The sequence below is a fragment of the Sorex fumeus genome, unplaced genomic scaffold, assembly GCF_029834395.1.
Source record: "Sorex fumeus unplaced genomic scaffold, SorFum_2.1 ptg000072l, whole genome shotgun sequence".
NCBI classification, from domain to species: domain Eukaryota; kingdom Metazoa; phylum Chordata; class Mammalia; order Eulipotyphla; family Soricidae; genus Sorex; species Sorex fumeus.
Window position 1 is genome coordinate 1,994,423 of NW_026606129.1, and position 19,190 is coordinate 2,013,612.

Here is a 19,190-nt window from a genome sequence, read left to right on the forward strand (position 1 = left end):
GTCCCTCCCCTCTTGTGCCTCTCCATCCTACAGTCAGCCCAGGAGGCGCTGACTGCTGTCCACTGCCGGTGACCCTGGGGGAGCGTCCCCAGAGGCCAGTGGGAAGCTGTGACGGCTTTGGGTCTGGTGGAGTCACAGTTGCTCTCCCGGGGCTGGCGTCAGCGAGAACCTGGCTGGCCTGAGCCCTCAGCGGGAAGGGGCTGGTGTGTGGACACCGCGCGCCCCCCCCCCCCCCCCCCCCCCCGCCAGGCCCGCTGCTCTCTGGGACTTGCTCTGGAACCCTCCTAGGCATGCGCTCTGATTCTCCGAGGAACAGACCCAGCAGAAGGCCGTGGGGCGTGGGTTCAGCCGTGCTGGACATTCAGTTTGGCCCGACCCTTTCACGGGTGTCTCGGCTGGCACTCGGGAGTGGAGGACAAAGTCGGTGCGGCCCACCGTGGGGTCTGCTCAGAGAGCGCCCATGCCTAACCAGCAGGCCCGGTGTCGAGGTGTCCCAAGCAGGCCTGATAAGATGAATGAGATTCATTGCAAGTCGCTCCTGTTAGCCCACATGATTGCGGCAGGTCTGGGAGCCGGAGATGAGTGTGTCACATCTTCAAGTCCGTATTTGCTTGAATAAATAATTTGGAAAATTCAATTTCAGGGTGTCTAGGGAAGAATGCAGAAGAAGTTGCAGAGTCTTGCTGGTGATGCTGCATTCGTGTGAAATCCTTGCTCTTGCCAACTGGGGATGGGGGACTTTGCTCACTCATTGGCTCCTGGTTTGGGGCAGGAGGGAAGGAGGACGGTGTCTGGCCTGGCACTCACGCCTGTCCGAGCGGCCGGGCCAGCTTCTCTCCCGAGCCAGCCCCTCTCCCGAGCCGCCTGCAGTTCCACCAGTGGAGTTTGTTCCTTTCCAATCTTCTTTGCTATGGAAAGGTGGGGAAAGAGATGCAGGTGCCCAAATATTTTCTGACCTTTACGAAATGTTATTGTTGGTGGCACTCGAACATTACGGATTGTTCTTTAAGACTCTGAATTTCTCGCCGAAGATTGATTCTCGTCATCGATTTCCAGTGTCGACAAGAGTTTTTTTTGCACGAGTTGTTCATGGGAAGTCAGGAAAAGGTAAGGTAAAGGTAAAGGCCCTCCCGTTGATCGTCGATTTGCTCGAGCGGGCCCAGTAACGTCTCCATTGGAGACTTTGTTGTTACTGTGTCTGGCATATCGAATACTCTCGGTAGCTTGTCGGGCTCTCGAGAGGGGCGGAGGAATCGAACTCGGGTCGGCCATGTTGGCCGCTTGTAAGGCGAACGCCCTACCCGCTATGCAGTCAGAACAAGGTTTATTTGGATATGCTCAATTTCCCTTCTGAAAAGGTCTTGGTACCCAGCAAAGCTGAAATACAGACGGAGGAATCAAGCGGGAAGTAAGTGGAGAGGACAGTGTTTCAGAACTGGAGAAAAGCAGACAAGGAGAACGTAATTCTGGCCGGGGCTTTGGGTGAGCAGCTGAGTGTGACCTCCTTAAGGTCAGGCCTTGGGGGGGGGGCGTGAGACAGCAGGAATGGGGATCCCGGGTGCTGCCCCTCTGGCTTGGCGACCTCAACGCTTCTTCCTCCACACTGCAGCTCCCGGGGGAGGGTTTCACTGGACTCGTTCACAAACGCAGCTACCTCTGGTGCTCGAGGCAGTGCAGGTGTTGGGGTCTGGGTGGGAGGCAGAGAAAAGGTGACGGTGCCTCTCAGTCCCCCGGGGACCCGAGGCCTCCCTGACACCGGCTCAGAGTGGAAGGAATTTCCTGGTCCCACGTTCCACAGTGGCTGCACACATCTCTTGTTCCAGCCGTTTGATGCGTTTTAGCCTAATAGGGAATAAGTCTTTAAACGTTGAAGATGATTAGTTCTGAATGGTTGTGGGTTTAATGGTCAAGAGCTAAGGTTCTGGAAGGATTCCACTTGTGCTGACTCCCATTCAACACTGTAGCACTCTGGGCATCCTCTGATCCAGGCATGGAGGGGGGTGGGGCCATCACCATCACTGGGTTATTATACCTGCATCGTGCAGATGTGATAATGAAATGATTTCTTCACATATAAAAGCAATTATGGCACGCAAAAATTGCTCCAATAAACCTTAATGGCGATTGTTCTCGTTAATGATCATCTCATCATTAATAGCTATTATTTCCTGTCAGTGGCTCGCTGGGCAATCTCCTTCACATGCGGATTCTGATCAAAATTACCCCCACGGCTACTCTTAGTCGACGAGCGTTTTGGAATTCCAAGTTAAGCAAAATCAAATCCTTACCTTTCCATGTTAATGCGTATGGAAGTGTGGAAGATTCATCTACGCGCGCTTGGTGCACACAGGGAGCAGAGGGGACCGGGGGGGGGGGAGGCGTGAGGCAGCGGGAACCAGGGGGACGCGGGGCAGTGGGGACGCGGGCACCTGCAGGAATGCGGAGCAGCAGGTGTGTGTTTCCTCCGTGGACGCAGGCGGATGGAGCCCACCCCTCGGGGCCCGCCGTCCCCATATCCTGGGCCTCCCCCTGCGCTCACACCCCAGCTCGGACGGGCGAGTGGGCGAGTCTGCTCTGCGCATGTTCCGGAACCCACAGCATCTCCGCACGGGAGACGATGAACAAAGAACAGCCCGGGCACTGCACAGCCTCCCGCTGCAGACACCATAAGTTAATTTACAGGAGTCAGCCACAGGCCACGGCGGCTGCGGGCAGCTGGAACAAAGGGAGCGGCTGGGGTCACCTCCTGTCCTGTCACCGAGGAGGTGGTGTGGGCAGGGCAGCCTCAGTCTTTGTTGTGCATGGAAAGCGCTTCCCCGAGGGACGGCTGGGAGGGACGTTGCCTGGAGTGCCCGCTGCCCAGACAGGAAGCCTGACATCCTGGCTCCCGGGAAGGGTCCTCTCAGCGTTTCCCCGGGGCTCACCTGGGCAGCAAAGCTCCCCAAAGCAGGAGGCTGAGACGCCAGTTTCGGTTTCTTCCCTGATGCAGGAAGCCAGAACCTGAAGGCCACGGCCCCGGTGGAGGGACAGAGAGGCCAGGCAAGGCCAGCTCCTTTGCCCGGTCCAGAGGCTGTGGCAGGACCTGCTGCCGTGATGGCCATCCGGGCACTGTAGGGGCAGCCTGTGTGGGCACCGTGGGTCACTGCAGCGGAGGGGGAGCTGGTTCTGAATGACGTGGGGTCAGCACAGGGAGAGCGACCCCGGGCTAGGCCACGTGGCCGCAGGGGTGCAGCCCGGCACCAGCCTTTCACAAACCCGGAAGCATGTCTTGGGCCTGGGCACCTTCTGCAACGTTCTGCGCAACTGCTGCCCAGGTACCAGCCATCTCGCTCGCTGGCCCCTGCTGCCCAGTGGAGGGGCCATCCCAGAGATGCTTGTGCCATGACGGGTGTGACTGTCACCGCGTGCAGGTGGCAGGGCCCTGAGTGACCTGTGCCCCAGAGGGGTTGGCAACAGGGAACACGCGTTTCCTGAGCTGTACTGTGGCATGTCAGCGAGGTCCCTGCTGCAGGTGCTGCCCCATGCACTGGACAGACACCAGGACACGCAGTCTTGCCCAGAGTCTGAGCTGGCAGGGCAGGGCGCGCAGGACGGAGCTGATGCCACAGAGCCTGTGTCTGCATAGTCAGACTCGGGATGCACACGGTCCCCCTGCTCCTGTCCCTGCTGTCCCCTGCTCCTGTCCCCTGCTCCTGTCCCTCACCGTCCCCTGCTCCTGTCCCACACTGTCCCCTACCCCCTGTCCCCTGTGGTCCCACTGTTCTGTGTCCCCCATGCCGCAGTGCCCAGGGGTCCACTAAGCTGTGTGTGGACCCCCCCACTCCAGTAAGTCTCCTCGAAGTCCAGGCTCCGGATTCAGGCACCTCAGGATTCCACGAGCTGTGGGCACTGGTCACTCCGTGTGGGGACCTGGGGGCCTGAGCTCCTAGGAGCTGCTGGACGTGGGGGCCACATTCCGGGCTCTTGGCACAGGGTGGGCCGGGCTGTGGGCTTTGTCCTGCTGCCATGGGAACGGGGTTTCAGCAGTGCCGTCCTGGAGTCCTGTTCCCTTTGTTGCAATTTCTCCCTAGAAACTTGACCTGAATGTGTCTGTGCAGAGCCACTGGCCGGAGGCCGCTTCTGTTACAACCTCAAAGGCCAGACGGGCACGCCTGAGTGCGCGGCTCCTCCCCGGCCCGCCGCCCGCTGCCCTGGCCACCCTCTGACCCGGCAGGCGGGTCTCAGCCCCATCTGCAGGAGCAGGTGCTTGGCTGGAGCCACGTGCCCAGAGGGAGAGAAGCTTCCGGACAGAAGAGCACTGGGCCAGGAGCAGAGCAGCGACAGCCCCGAGCCTGGTGGGGTGAAGTGTGGCTACCTAGCACGTGGGAGCATCAGTGCGGGCAGGATGGGGCGTGGCTGGCCCTGTCCACTTGAGAGCAGAGGCGAGCCTGCCCAGCTGGGAAGGGACATTCATGAGGCAGGACCGTGTTCCTCTTCGGCTCAGGCCCACCCAGCTGCAAAGGGCCCACGTGGGCATCCCCGGGGGATGGCCGGGCTCTCCTGGGGTGGAGCGCGACACGTCCTGCTCAGGGCCTGGACCCGCGTGCTTCTGGTCTCTCCACTCACGCTGATGCCCAAGGGACCCCCCTCTTCCTGACTCCCGCCCTTCCTCCCCAGGGGGACCCTCTCCTGCTGCCCTCATTGCCGGGGTCACACACAGGCCCCGGCTCGCTCGTCACTGCTCCATCCCGAGCTCTTCGCCCCCAGGTCTCTGGGAGATTGAAGCAGCATCCCGCAAGAGCGGTCAGAGGAGGGGCCCGCTGTCACCTTGCCTCCGTGTCCGTCTGCCCTCTGGGTGGTCTGGATGGGCATCCATGCAGCATCGTCCGGGGCGAAGTTTCCTGGGTCCAGACGTGAGGGGAGAGGTGGACACCACTGACCACAAGCTGGTCCTGCACAAGCTGGTCCTGCTGAGGCTGGTCAGCTCATAGGAGGGGCCGGGTGCTCCTTCTGAGCCCTCCTGGGCAGGGCGTGGGCCCGGCCTGTGCCATGGACAGGGGGCAGGAAGGTGGTGCTGCGGGCAGGGGTCGGCGCCTGCTTGGCTTCTGCAGTGGGACGGCAGCTCACTCAGTAGACAGGCTGGTGGGGGGAGGCGGGCCACGAGATCCGATCGTTCTCCTCCGTCTGCCCAGGCTCAGAGGCGAGAGGGGAGAAGCCAATGGTTTCCGTGGCGATTCGAGCACCTTCCTTCCTCTGATGGATCTCGGGGGCGCTTATTGCACCTCGAGCTCAGAATCCCGCAGCGAAGTTGCTGCATGGAATGTGGCCGCCGGCTCGCATCCGGCTGGTGATGCCTCGTCTGTGGGAATCCAGAATGTGAATCGCTGCAGACCCACTCGCTCGCGGGCTTCATTCTCCTTCTGTTTCACCAGCCCAGTGGGAAGCAGACGGTGACCCCAGGGAGCTGGTCATTGTGTGGGGAGCAGGTCCACTGTCGGCACCGCTCGTGAGCAGTGTCCAGGACCTGTTGTCAGGGGGTCTCAGGAAGGAAGGAAACATACGAGAGCCCAGGGCTCGCTGCATCTCTCTGCGGTCTGCGGGTGCCCATGGGCCGGTGGGAGCAGCCGGGACCCCGGCACTCCTGGGCTGTGCTCAGGGTTCGGTGCCCACCTGGTGCTCCTCCTGGGCAGACTCAGTTCCCCTCCCACTGGTGCCCACATCCTCTGGTGCAGAGACTGAACAGGAGGCGTTAGAAACCAGTTCGGGCCTGGGTGGGCCTTAGCAATGGCCTGGGGCGGGATTGATTGTGAAGGGGCTGCCTTGTGCAGAGATGGGGTTGGACACGTGCTGATACTGGGGGCCCTCCTGCAGGCTGGGGTTGTGGGGCAGACAGGCGGGGTCAGCGTCTTCCTCAGAAGGCAGGTGTCCGGGACAGGTGGGACAGGTGGGGTCAGGGGCCTCCCGTGAAGGCAGGTGTGTTGGATGGTCTGGGCCGCCCTGATGCCCTTTCATTCTGTGACTGGCCAGGAGGGAGCTCAGAGGTGTGTGAGGAGGAAACTTGGCTTGTGGCCGTGGCATCTGCGGCCTGTCCGGGCCCGTGTAGAGTCTCCCACTAACTGTCTCTCATGCTTCCCTCAGGCCCTCACACGGCCGCTCATACCAGAGTCCTGAGGCGCTGGCCAGTCTCTGAGCCCCGGCCCCAAGGAGCCATGGGGACCCCGTGGCAGGACCGAGGATGCGCCTGGTATCTCGGCGCCTTCCTGCTGAGCGTCTGCACGGCCATCGAGATCCCACTTTCAGGTAAGATGACGGGTCCCTTCCCTGGGGTGTGGGGTGCATTGCATCCACCCGCGGAGGGCGCACAGAGAGCCCACGCGCTCCCAGTCCTGGGCCCTGCCAGGGGGATGCATCCTCGGAGACCCCTGGGCGGGAGTCACAGCCCCTGCTCCTGCACCGTGGGGACAGTGGACGTGGGCAGGACCAGTCCCCTGGGTCCAGGTCAGAGGCTGCAGCGGCAGCTCAATTTCTCTCTTTTTTCTCTTTTCTCTTTTCTTTGTTTAAAATGGAATCACTGAGAATTTCAAGCTACAAAGATATTCATGGCTGAGTTTCAGCCGCACCCTGTTCCAGCACCCGTCCCTTCCCCAGTGCCCACTACCCTCACCAATGTCCCCAGTTTCCATTCCGCCACTCCCCAGCCTGCCTCTGTGGCCGGCACTGCCCCTCCCCCATCCTAGTGGTCCAACCCCTGCCCCAGTGCTGAGTTCTCCTGCTCTTCTTTTCTGTGGCCACTGGGCCTTTGCCATCCCCCCACGAGGTTTTATCCCCCACACAGGAGGCATGACTGAGTCTGTGCCTCTCCTTCTGGCTGATTTCACTCAGCACGATACTCTCCAGACCCATCCACGTTGCAGCAAATTGCATGACTTTATCTTGTCTGAAGGCTGTATAGTATTCCACTTTGTACATGTGCTGTAGTTCTTTTATCCAATATTTGTTCCTGGACACTCAGCTTGTTTCCACATGTTGGCAGTTGCATGTAGCGCTGCAGTGAGCATAGGAGTGCAATGTCGTTTCTGCTTCGTGCTTTTGGGAGTGTGGGGTATATTCCCGGAGTAGAATTGCTCAGTCATATGGGAGCACAGTTCCAACTTTTTTTGAGCAATGACCATGTGTCTTCCGAAAAGGCTGGGCCAGCCCGCATCTCCGAAAGCAGGAATGAGGGTCCCTTTCCCCACAATCTCGCCAGCATTGGTTGCCGCCGTTCTTTTTGACGAGTGTCAGTCTCTGTGGTGTGCAGGGCTGTCACACTCTTGTTTTGATTTGCATCTCCCTGAGCGTTAGTGAAATGGAGCATTTTAATATGCTTTTCGGCCATTTGTATTTCTTCTTTGGGGGAACTCCTGTTCATCTCTTCTTCCTATATTTTCATAGGGTTGGATATTTTTTTTTTTTGGTCTTGTGGATTTCTACTCGTGCTTTACACATCTTGAATATCAGATGAGTGGTGAGCAGATAATGTTTTCCGTCCTGTGGGCTGTCTTTTTATTCTGTTCATCGTTTCCTTTGAGGTGCAAAAGATTCTTAATTTAACGCAGTCCCATATGCTTATCTCTGCTTCCATCTGCTTGGTCAGTGGCATTTCGTCCTTAAGATGCCTCTGGCTTCATTGATACGGAGACTTCTTCCTACATTTTCCTCTATATGCCTCATGGATTACGGTCTGGTATCTGGGTTTTTAATACATTTTGATTTGGTTTTCACGTGGCATTCGAAAATGGTCTGAGTTCAGTTTCTTTTGCATGTGTCTGGCCAATTTCCCATCCCATTTGTTGAAGAGGCTTTCCTTGCTTCACTTCATATTTTTTCTCCTTTATCAAAGATTAACTAACCTTATACCTGAAGGTCTACCGCTAAGTTTCCTGTTCTATTCCATTGACCCAAGGCTCTGTCCTGGTTCTTCCTATTACCACACTGCTTTAATTACCACTTTATAGCACAGTTTGAAGTTGGGGAAGGCAACACCTCCTGTCTTCATTTTCCTAAGGATTGACTTAGCTATTCATGGGGGTTCATTGTTCCATATGAATTTTATGAGTTTTTGATCTATTTCTTTGAATGCTTTGGGAAGTATTGACATTTTGACAATGTTAATCCTCCCAATCCATGAGCGGGGATGTTTTTCTACTTTCTTGTGTTATCTTTTATTTCTTGAAGTAGTGTTTTGTAGTTTTCTTTGTACAGGTCTTTCACCTCGTTAGTTAAGCCAGTTCCTATGTTTTTGATTTTCTGAGGCACAACTGTGAATGGGATTGTTTTTTGGTATATTTGTCTTCTATTTTATTATTTGCATATAGAAAAACCATGGACTTTTGTGTATTAATTTTGTAGCTTGCCACTTTATAGTACAAATCAATTATTTCTAGGAAATTTTTAGGGTTTCTAAGTCTTTAGGATTTCTAAATATAGTATCATGTCATCTGCAAATAATGAGAGCTTGACCTCTTCCTTTCCTGTCTGGATGCCCTGCTATCTTTTTTTTTTTGCCTGATTGCTTTTGGCAAGTACTTCTAGTACTGTATTGAATAGAAGTAGTGAGATTGGGCAACCTTGTCTTGTGCCTGATCTTAAGGGGAAGGATTTTATTCCCCCCCCCCCCCCCCATTGACTGTAATGTTTGCTGTAGGCTTATGGTAAATAGCTTTGACAATATTGAGGAAACTTCCTTCAGTTCCCATTTTGTTGAGAGTTTTTATCATGAATAGATTCTGAATCTTGTCAAATGCTTTCTCTGCATCTATTGATATTATCATATGATTTTTATTTTTCCTTATATTGTTATGGTGAATTACATTGGTTGACGTGCATATGTTAAACCATCCTTGCATAGCTGGGATAAGTCCCAGTTGATCATGGTGTGTGTTTTGAAGGAAAAGAGCAGGCACATGTGTGGGACTCAAGCATTCGTGACCGAGAGCTGTTCCTTTGGCCGGCCCATGGCGACAGGTGGACGAAGGGTGGGAGGAATGGAGAAAGCAGGGCCTGGCTGGCCGGTAGCAAGTTTATTTCTCTCTCCTCCCCAGCATATTCCAATCTCTCCCTTATAGCACAATCATAGTCGTAGGTTGGTCGTAGCCCCAGTCATCACTGCTCCCTCGTCCTCATCATCGTAGTCTTCTTCGTTCTCGTCTAGTCCTTCTGTTTCTCGTAGTCCTTATCTAGTCCTCTCCTTTCCCTTACATCACAGTTATATAGAAACCGTGAAGGGTGGAGGACACATAGGTGGGGTTGAACACTGCCATCACAACAAACAGAGGTAAAGCCCCTCCTTCAGGGAAGTTCTAGGAGATTAACTCAAGGACAAGATCTCATCTAAGGGTTCAGCACTCCAGAATTCTAGGAGATCCACTCAACGGCAGGATTCCATTCAGGGTGTGTTGCTTTCTCCTTTCCTCTCCTAGTAATCCATTTTAGCACTGTCCTCCCATTGTTCATCGATTTGCTTGAGTGGGCCCAGTAATGTCTCCATTTTGAGACTTGTTATTACTTTGTTCGGCATATTGAACACGTCACAGGTAGCTTGCCAGGCTTTGCCGTGTGGGCAAGATACTCTCAGTAGCTTGCCAGGCTCTCCGAGAGGGGCGGAGGAATTGAACCTGGCTTGGCCAGGCTGGCTGCGTGCAAGGCAAATGCCCTACCACTGTGCTGTCGCTGCAGCCCAGTCCATTTTAACAATCATAGTAAATTTACTTCTTATAATATTTTTAGTCATTTTGTATGAACACAGAAAGAGATATACTAAACTTAAAGGATGAGTCTTCCTGGGGGCATCTCCCTAGATAACCAAGACCACAGTCCTAGTGGTCCACAGGCCAGGTCAGTCTTTCCTAACCCCAGCAGGACCCTTATCCAGTTACTTCTTTTTGGGCCATGACAGAGTTTGTTCCATGACCATGCTCTTAGCTTATTATACTTATGGGGCTTAAGGCTGAACCAAGATGATCTAGAATACCCTAATGGTGCCAGGGTAGCTTATGGCTTGCCCTGGGTCCATCCCGTCCCTTCATCGGGACCCTCCTTTTGGGGGTGTTAGGAAGTAAGGGCCACTGAGGCTTAAGTCAGGTAAATATGATGGATGCCCAAGAGTAAATATTATTTGGAATCAATTAACTTTATTTATTTATTTGGTGCCTCTGTCTGCTTCTGGTATCAGGGTAATGTTTGCTTCTTAGAAACTGTTTGGTAGTGTTTCTTCAATTTCCTGGAAGAGGCTAAATAGGATTGACTTCTTCAAAGGTTTAGAATTCACTAGTGAATCCACCGGGGTTTGGGCTTTTGCTTTTGGGAAGATTTGATTACCATTTCAATTTCCTCGATATTGTTAGGGTATTCTAGATCATCTTGGTTCAGCCTTGGAGGTTACAGAAATCCAAGAATGTCTCCATTTCTTCTGGGTTCTCTCGCTTAGTGGCATACAGATTTTTAAAGTAATCTCTGATGACACGTTGAATTTCTGTGGTATCTGTTGTGATGTTTCCTTTTTCCTTTCTGATTCAGTTAATTTGTGTTTTCTCTGTTTCTTTCCGAGTCTTGCTAATGGTTTATCAATCTTGTGTATTTTTTCAAAGGATCAGCTTTTGTGTCACTCATCTTTTAGATTGTTTTTTGGATTCCAATTCTTTTATTTATGCCCTAAGTTTTATTATTTCCTTCCTCTCGCTGCTGTGGCTCCTTTTGTCAGCCATTCTCCAGTTTCTCAGGCTTTGCTGGTAGGTTACCGATGTGCCCGTTCTTCCTTCCTGATGAATGCTCGCACAGCTATGACTTTCCTCTTCACACCACCTTTGCCGTGTCCCACAAAGTTCTGGTAGTTCGTGTCCTCATCCTCATTTGTTTCTAGGACTCTTTCGATTTCCTCTCTGACCCACTGGTTTTTCAATAGTGACCTGTTTAATTTCCAGCTGTTTGAGTTGTTTCTCCATTTCTGTTTCTGGTTAACTTCTATTTTCAGAGCATTATGGTCTGAGAAAATAGTTGATGTGCTTTCTATGCTCTCGACTTTATGGAGATATGTTTTATGGCCAAGCATGTTGCCTATCATGAAGAATATTCTGTGGACATGGGAGAAGAATGTGTGTTTTTCCTTTTTGGGGAGCTTAAAAGACATATATATGTATATGTCTTTTAAGGGCTAGAGCGATAGCACAGCGGTAGGGCGTTTGCCTTGCACGCAGCCAACATGGCTGACCCGAGTTCGATTCCTCCACCCCTCTCGGAGAGCCCGGCAAGCTACCGAGAGTATCTCGCCCGCACAGCAGAGCCTGGCAAGCTCCCCGTGACGTATTCGATATGCCAGACACAGTAACAACAAAGTCTCCAATGGAGAAGTTACTGGGCCCGCTCGAGCAAATCTATGATCAACGGGAGGGCCTTTACTTACTTTATATATATATATGTATATATATATATATATATATATGTATGTATATATATATATACTAAGTCCCTCTCTTCCATTTCTTCTTTAAAGTACAGTACTGCCTTACTGAATTTTAATCTCTTATTTTGATTTCTATTTATCTCTACAGAGTAGTGTTGAAATCTCAAACTATTGGATTGCTATCAGTGTCTTCCATCAAGTCTAAAAGGAGTTATTTTACATACTTTGCTGGTCCCTTGAATTATTTTGATGTACACCTCCCTTCTTCCTTAAGAAATGACTCTCTCTGTCTGTCTTAAAGTTTTCTAATCCTGAGGTTGATGTTGTCTGATACCAGTATGGCTACACCAGCCTTTTTGGTCTTTGTGTTGTTTGCTTGAAATATTGTCTTGTATTGAAATATTGTGGGGGTTGTTTGCTTGAAATATTGTCTTGTATTGAAATATTGTGGGGGTTGTTTGCTTGAAATATTGTCTTCTAAGTTTTGACTTTTATTCTGTTTGCCCTTACTGTTCAGATGTGTTTCTTGTAAGCAACAGACAGTTGGATTGAATTTTCTAATCCATCTTGCCACTCTGTGTCTCTTAATTAATGCATTTGGGCCACTGACATTGAGTGAGAGTATTATCAGGGAGTTTTTGTGCGTCTTTCTGTAGAAATTTGGTCTGCTTGTCAAATTTGTCTTGTCTTAGAGTAGCCCTTGTATTTCTTAATGTAGAAATGATTTTGAGGCTGTGAAGTTCCTGAAGTTGTTGTTTGTCTGTTAGGTTGTGTATCGTTCCTTCAAATCTGAATGAGTCTGGCTGGGTAAGTGATTCTTGGTAAGGCAGACATTTCAGTGAATTTTTTAACTATGGCCCCCACTGACTTCAGGCCCAGAGCATCTCTATGATAAATCTGCTTTAAATCTTATTGGTGTCCCTTTGTATGTAATTTTTTTTTTATCTTGCTGCTGTAAGTGCCCTATCTCTATCTCTGGCATTCATCATTCTGCTCAGGATGTGTCCTGGAGTACTTTTATCTGGATCTCTGCTAGCTGTAACCCACTGGGATCTTGGCTCTGGGTGTCTGCGCCTCCAGCACTGGAAACTTCTCAGCAGTGACGTTTCTGTTGTGTCTTCACGAGGGTTGCCTTTTTGTCCTCTGGGATGCCTGTGATTCTTATGCTGTTCCTCCTGAGTCCATCCCAGGTTTCTCTTATCCGTTATTCACTTATCTTATCTTCTTTCCATCGGCTGCTGTTCTTTGGAGGTTTTCTTGATTTCATCGTGGAGTTCACTGATTTGGCTCTCTGCCATTTTGTTGCTCTGCTTCTCAGGCCTTCCAGTGAGTTTTTGTTGTTGTTCCAGCTTCCAAATTCTTTAATTTGGTCATTTCTGCTTCTATTTTTCTAATTTCTGCTCTTATCTTCTTTTGTACATTGCTGGCTGTCTGTTTCATTGTTTCTGTGAGCTCCTTAAACATCCCCTTCACTTTCCCTCTAAAGTCCTTATCAGAGGCCATAGAGCTGGTTATTATTCGTCACTAAAAGATCCCTAGTGAAGCTTCAGCCATACCTTGACTAAGCGGCTAAGAAGGTTGGGGCTCTGTGCTGCTCTCCCTCGGGTTCTCCTGCACCCAGCCATGATCCCCTGTGAGTACCTGGGCTCTACAGTGCCAGACCTAGGGCCTGAGACGTTCCTCTCAGCTTCCCTGGGCGCAGGTGCTGCACCAAGTCCCAGCCCAGCTCAGGGGCTGCTCATGGAAGGGGACCCACACTTCCTCCCTTCCTGGGCGGCGGGCACCCGGGTTCCAGGTCAGACTCAGACACGCCCCTCCTGGTCAGCCCTCAGGGCAGTGCTGTGCCCCACTGAGGCTCGTGTCTGTGCCGCCCTCAGAGAGAGGCTGGCGGGATGCTGATGGCGAGTCCCAGAGCTTGGGACTCCGAGGGCTTCACCAACTCTGTAGGACTCCAGAGCAAAGGTGGAAAGTCAGGATGCCTGTGGATGCCAGGAGAAGTGGCGTCTCCCTGACTGGCCTTTGCTGAGGAATGGATTCAGGGAGTGGAACACATATTTCTATAGACACCCGGAGGACATTAGCTTCCACCCCTGAATAATCAGTCACTGCAGGGACTATATAGCCTTAGCAAACTTAGGAAGGAGTACTGTCATCAAGAACAGATGCCCACGAATCATTAGCTGGTGTCTTGGAGACTGGCACTTCCCTTTCCCTTGGCACTTGCCTCATGAGAATAGTTAACTAGTCAGACCTTGTAGGAAGCCCAAGAGCTGCCTACTGGACCAGGGGTGTGTTCTGTGACCCAGCACATGCCTGCGTGTGCACCGCCTTGGGTGCTACTCTCAGCACTACACAGTACCCCCAAGTGCTGCCAGGCCTGGCCTGGTGCCTCCCAGCACTGCCAAGTGCGACCCCTCTAAAAAAGTTCTGCCCTATATAGAACTAGAAGCCAGTGCATGTCGGGAAAGATATGAATGATTTTGCATGTTCTTTACATGCCTGTGAATTCCAGGAATAAGGACTGAATCATGCCAATGGCCCCAAGCTAGCAGGACTCCATCACCCGATGCATCAGACACACGGGCACACAGCTGACCGGCAGCATCGGAGATGGCACTGGCGTCCATGCCCGGCTGGTCTCGGCGTCTGGCTGTGGTTGAGGGACCCCGGGTCACTGGGCTGCATGCCAGAGGGGGCTTGGCGGTCACAGGCCTCACAGGGGTTGAGCCTCCTGCTCCCTTGTCCTTGGTCTGTGCTTCGGAGGCGGCTTCTATGGGTTGTCCTGGGAGCAGAGGCCTTTGTTCGGAGCCGAGCATGACTCGGGTCCCGACTCTCCATTCTTCAGTGGGTGGACAGGGGGCTCTACCCACTTGGTTTCATTTCTTCCTGCCACGGCCCCATTTCACTGTAGAGTTCCACTGCCTCGCTGGCAGAGTTTGGTGGGAAGCCGGGACCAAGCGAGCCCGTTCTTTCACAACTGGCAGGACAGGTTGTCAGATAAAATGTTAGTAACTGTGTGAAAATGTGAACTCACCAGAACGCACCAAGGCAGCTACTGAAACTCTTACTGGCATGTGCAATTAAGCCACAGCAGGGAACTTTTTACATTCCATGAGATCAAAATGCTTTGTCCATGGATTCTTATTCATCAATAATTCTCTTTTAACATCATCAATAATCACGGGGGAAAAACTGTTGGTTCACAGAGCCAGAAAGATTTTCCAGATATGGACCAGTTTTGTTGCATAATACAAAAATTCACACTTGTTGGGCTGGAGAGAAAGCACAGCGGGTAGGGCGTTTGCCTTGCATGCGGCCGACCCGGGTTCGATTCCCAGCATCCCATATGGTCCCCTGAGCACCGCCAGGAGTAACTCCTGAGTGCAGAGCCAGGAGTAACCCCTGTGCATCGCTGGGTGTGACCCAAAAAGCAAAAAAAAAAAAAAAAACCAAAAACCAAAAAATTCACACCTGTTAAACACCATCACGCATCTAACCAGAAGAGTCTTAAATGCTGAGCAGCTGTCAAGCCATGGTGCAGGAAAAGGCTTCACACCCAAGCTCCACTGGGTGTGCCCAGATGTGAGAAGGATCATAACACATCTCTTCTGTTAGAAGTTCCTGTCTGTGGAGGCTGGATTTTCTCTCTGTTCTTAAGATGACTTACTGTGGCTTTTTGAATGAAGGTGGCATGAAATTCCAGCAGGTCCTTCCAAGATCTGAGAGAGATTTTCCACTAGTGCAAAACAGTTCTACTGTTGTCATGGTGTTTGATAATAGGTGCTACTTATTTTTTTGCATGTGATAGGGTTATTTAGATGAATTTATAAAAAATATTTGAAACGTTTCTCCATCTTAGTGTTGATGCAGTAGCCGAGCCATTTTAAAGTCATTAAGGCACAAGAACAACAGCTCATTGGGCTCTCCTGTAATTTTATCTTATTTATTTTTATGTGGGCTGGAGCAATAGCACAGCAGTAGGGTGTTTGCCTTGCACACAGCTGACCCGACCAACCCAGGTTCGATTCCTCCACCCCTCTCGGAGAGCCCGGCAAGCTACCGAGAGTATCTCACCCGCACAGCAAAACCCAGCAAGCTCCCCGTGACGTATTCGATATGCCAAACAGAGTAACAACAAGTCTCACAATGGAGACATTACTGGGCCCGCTCGAGCAAATCGATGAACAATGGGAGGACAGGACAGTGACAGTGACAGTATTTTTATGTAAGCGTCTTGCTTTACAGGGTTGTTCATTCAATTGTTTCAGGCACTCACTGCTCTGACACCAATCCCACCACCAGTGTAACCTTCCTTACACCAATGTCCCTGATTTCCTACCCACCCCTAAACCTGCCCCCACAGCTGGTGCAAAAAAAAAAAAATCTAATTCATTTTGTTTGTTATGGAAAAAAAGGCAAATAAAATTATCAAAAAATGTATCAGTGAAAGAATTTGGGAACGTTGGTATCTCACCATGGTGTTGCTAAAGGCGTCTTTGGGACTTCCCGAGGGGGTTGGTGCTAGCTGAGCCTCTTGTGTTGTTGTTTTCACTAACTGTGTTGGGTCGGCTGGAGCGATAGCACAGCGGTAGGGCGTTCGCCTTACACGCGGCCAACATGGCCGACCCCAGTTCGATTCCTCCGTCCCTCTCGGAGAGCCCGGCAAGCTACCGAGAGTATTGGATATGCCAGACACAGTAACAACAAAGTCTCCAATGGAGACGTTACTGGGCCCGCTCGAGCAAATCGACGATCAACGGGAGGGCCTTTAGTTTTTTAGTTAACTGTGTTGGGTGGGCTTCTAAGCCACTTTCTCGTCAAATCAGTGGGCTCCCACTGTGGAACTCGGAGGTGTCGCTCAGCTGTGTACGCAGCCACATGCTCCAGAGCTGTGGAGCTCAATGGTTTGGTGACTTGGTGACTTGAGGCTCCCTGTGGAATGTGCCGCTGAGCTGTTCTATTCTGAGAACATCGGGCCTGGGTGCTGCTGGGCCTTCCTGCAAAGGGAGTCAGTCCTCCCATGCCGAGAAGTCCCCGGAGATCTCAGCCCAGAGACACGTCTCTCTGAATGCTGCCGCATTTGTTTTCTTCCCGAGATTAGCGGTGAAGCCTGGTCACTTCCATGCAGGGGGGTTCTGGGTGTGGGTGGGGGTCTCCTGTCCTCTTAGTGGTTGTGAAGGGATATTGAGATCCATGAGAACGTGTCCCCCCAAATCCCTGTGGGCACCCCATTATCTGGGAAGAGAAAATGACAATGAATCTTATGACCAACAAGATAGTAACGTAAAGGCCCTCCCGTTGATCATCGATTTGCTTGAGCGGGCCCAGTAACGTCTCCATTGGAGACTTTGTTGTTACTGTGTTTGGCATATCGAATACGTCACGGGGAGCTTGCCAGGCTCTGCCATGCGGGCGAGATACTCTCGGTAGCTTGCCGGGCTCTCCGAGAGGGGCGGAGGAATCGAACTCGGGTCGGCCATGTTGGCTGCGTGCAAGGCAAGTGCCCTACCACTGTGCTATCACTCCAGACCAACAAGATAACTACTAGAGAAATTATTATATTGCATTAGCAAGAAATGTTGTCAAAGCAATTGATTATACTGTTTTAAAAACTATGAGGAAAAGTACAAACTGTCCCATGAAGAACTAAGTAAAAATACGCATACATCAATGCAGATTGGATGCCAATAATTTAAAAAGGCATTTAAAATAGCCCTTGCAGGCATTTTTCTCTAAGACTCTTAGGGAATTTTGGTTGTGACATGGATGTACATGTGTGTGATGGGTCCTGCTTAGGCGTCTGGGGTGAGTGCAGCCAAGCTCGGCTGTAACCTGCCCTCTCTGTGTATCTTTAACTTTCAGGATGGAAATCGGGACTTTTACTTCTGTTACGGCTCAGTCCATGGACCATGATTCTAAATACTTGTTTTAATTTTCAGTTCAACAGGTTCCGACCATCACGAAACAGCCCAAAGAGCAAGTGGCTTTCCCCTTTGATGAATATTTTCAAATTGAATGTGAAGCTAAAGGAAACCCAGAACCGACGTGAGTGTCCCCTGCCCCAGCGTTTGCCAAGTGCATGCAGAGTCTAAGCTTGCGTCCCTCTAGTCAGTGAGTTCCTTGGGTGGAAGATTCCCTGGCGATCAAAGGGTTTCCAATCCACAGAGCGAGTCTGTGAAAAGGGCTGGTGTGACATGGGCTCTGCAGAGGGCGCTATCTCCACTGGGAAACCAGCATAGCGGGGCTGCCCCGTCTAGCTTCGGGGTCTGGAGACAGCCCACCAGGGAGAGCCGGAGCCCAGCTGTGCTGGAAGGACGTGGTCGACACCCTGCACACCCAGGAGCCTGCGACGTGCTCTGGGCTCTCGGAAACGCCTCCTTGTACTGTCTGGTCAATTGCTACCCTGCTGGCCAGAATCACACTAGTGACGGGAAACGCCAGCCTAGGTGCCGACACGCTCCCAAAGCACTGTCTGGTTCTCAGAAGGAATGTGGGGAGGGTGGCGGGTGGGGGTGGAAAAACTGTGTGGAGAATCCCAGATTTCAAAGCTCATTCCAAAATAGAGCACAGAGCCGCACCTGCTTACTGATCTCCTCGCTTATTTTATATTCATTAAGGAGATCATGTCTACTGGAAATGTCTATTTTTAATCGTATGGTGAATAACACTGAGGCCCAGTGAGTCGGTAATTTTTTAACAAGAATCCCTGCTGGGGTCAGAGATAGGGCTTGAGTGGCAGAGTGTCTGTCTACCACGAGAGGGGCCCTGGAAACGGTCCCTGCTCACGCCAGACCCCTGAACACCACCAGGGTTTCCCCAGCAGCGGGGAAGCGTGTAACCAGAACACTGTTGTTGAGTCATTATTACTGACTCAAGCATGATATCACTTCTATATTTATTCCAGTAGGACGCATTAATTGGCATATTTAAATATGACGGGTTTGATGGGATGGTTGAGATCTAGTCCATCCTTGTGAATATGGGAATAATTAGAATCAAGCTGATTGTGTTGGTGCAGAGGTCCTTATAGACAGACTCATAGCGATTATGGATGACAACATACCAGACATGTATGTAACATATCAGGCATGTATGTAATAGACACCACACACATGAGTATACAGAAGTCAGGTATTCAGCACCTACGTGATCTGCTACATAGATGTGTGTCCCCACACATATGTGAAGTGTGTGACAGTGACAACAGCAGCACCAAGTCCTGAAGGGCAGCAGCACCTCCCGGGGGTCTGTGCGCCCCCAGGATCACGATGTTTTCCGGGAAAACAGGGGCTGGCTGCCAGGGCAGACGCCACCCAGCAACCCTGTGACATTCAGAATAAAAGGCTCTGTGTGTGCCTCTGGGAACGAAAGTCCCCCAGGGCATGGAGCCTGGGGGGTGGAGGGGTCCCCCAGCACCCAGAGGACAGAGGGGGGCTGGGTGGGGGTCCCAGCACCCAGAGCATGTGGGGACCCGAGGGGGGGGTCCTGATGCTGTGTCCTTCACGAGGCCCCGTCCCTGGTGAAGGAAGGACGCAGGTATCTGAGGGTGAGAGCAGGGCCCAGTGCAGGCCCGGGGCCCACAGCTGTGTGTGCACGGGTGGGCGGGGTCTCACTGGGCAGGTCCCCGTCCATCTGGCACAGCTGATCGGGCTGCGGCTCCCACCTTCACCCATGCAGACTGTGTCTCTCCAACTGCTTTGACAGGAGACGGGAGGGTGGGCGGACACAGTGCCCCCAGCCGGCCCAGCCTCGCCATAGCTGCAGCCTGACC

The 19,190-nt window shown here is 51.8% G+C and overlaps 1 protein-coding gene across 3 annotated transcripts in view; it reads left to right on the forward strand.

The window, feature by feature from the left end:
• Positions 1-6,183: 6,183 nt before the first annotated feature.
• The window catches only part of CHL1 (cell adhesion molecule L1 like), a 51,474-nt gene continuing 38,467 nt past the window's right edge, over positions 6,184-19,190 (forward strand). For all 3 annotated transcript variants that reach the window (XM_056129033.1, XM_056129035.1, XM_056129034.1), the window contains exons 1-2: positions 6,184-6,279; positions 17,359-17,464. In XM_056129033.1, the coding sequence (XP_055985008.1) occupies positions 6,189-6,279; positions 17,359-17,464 (197 nt within the window). In that variant the 5' untranslated portion in view covers positions 6,184-6,188. The remainder of the gene's footprint in view (positions 6,280-17,358; positions 17,465-19,190) is intronic.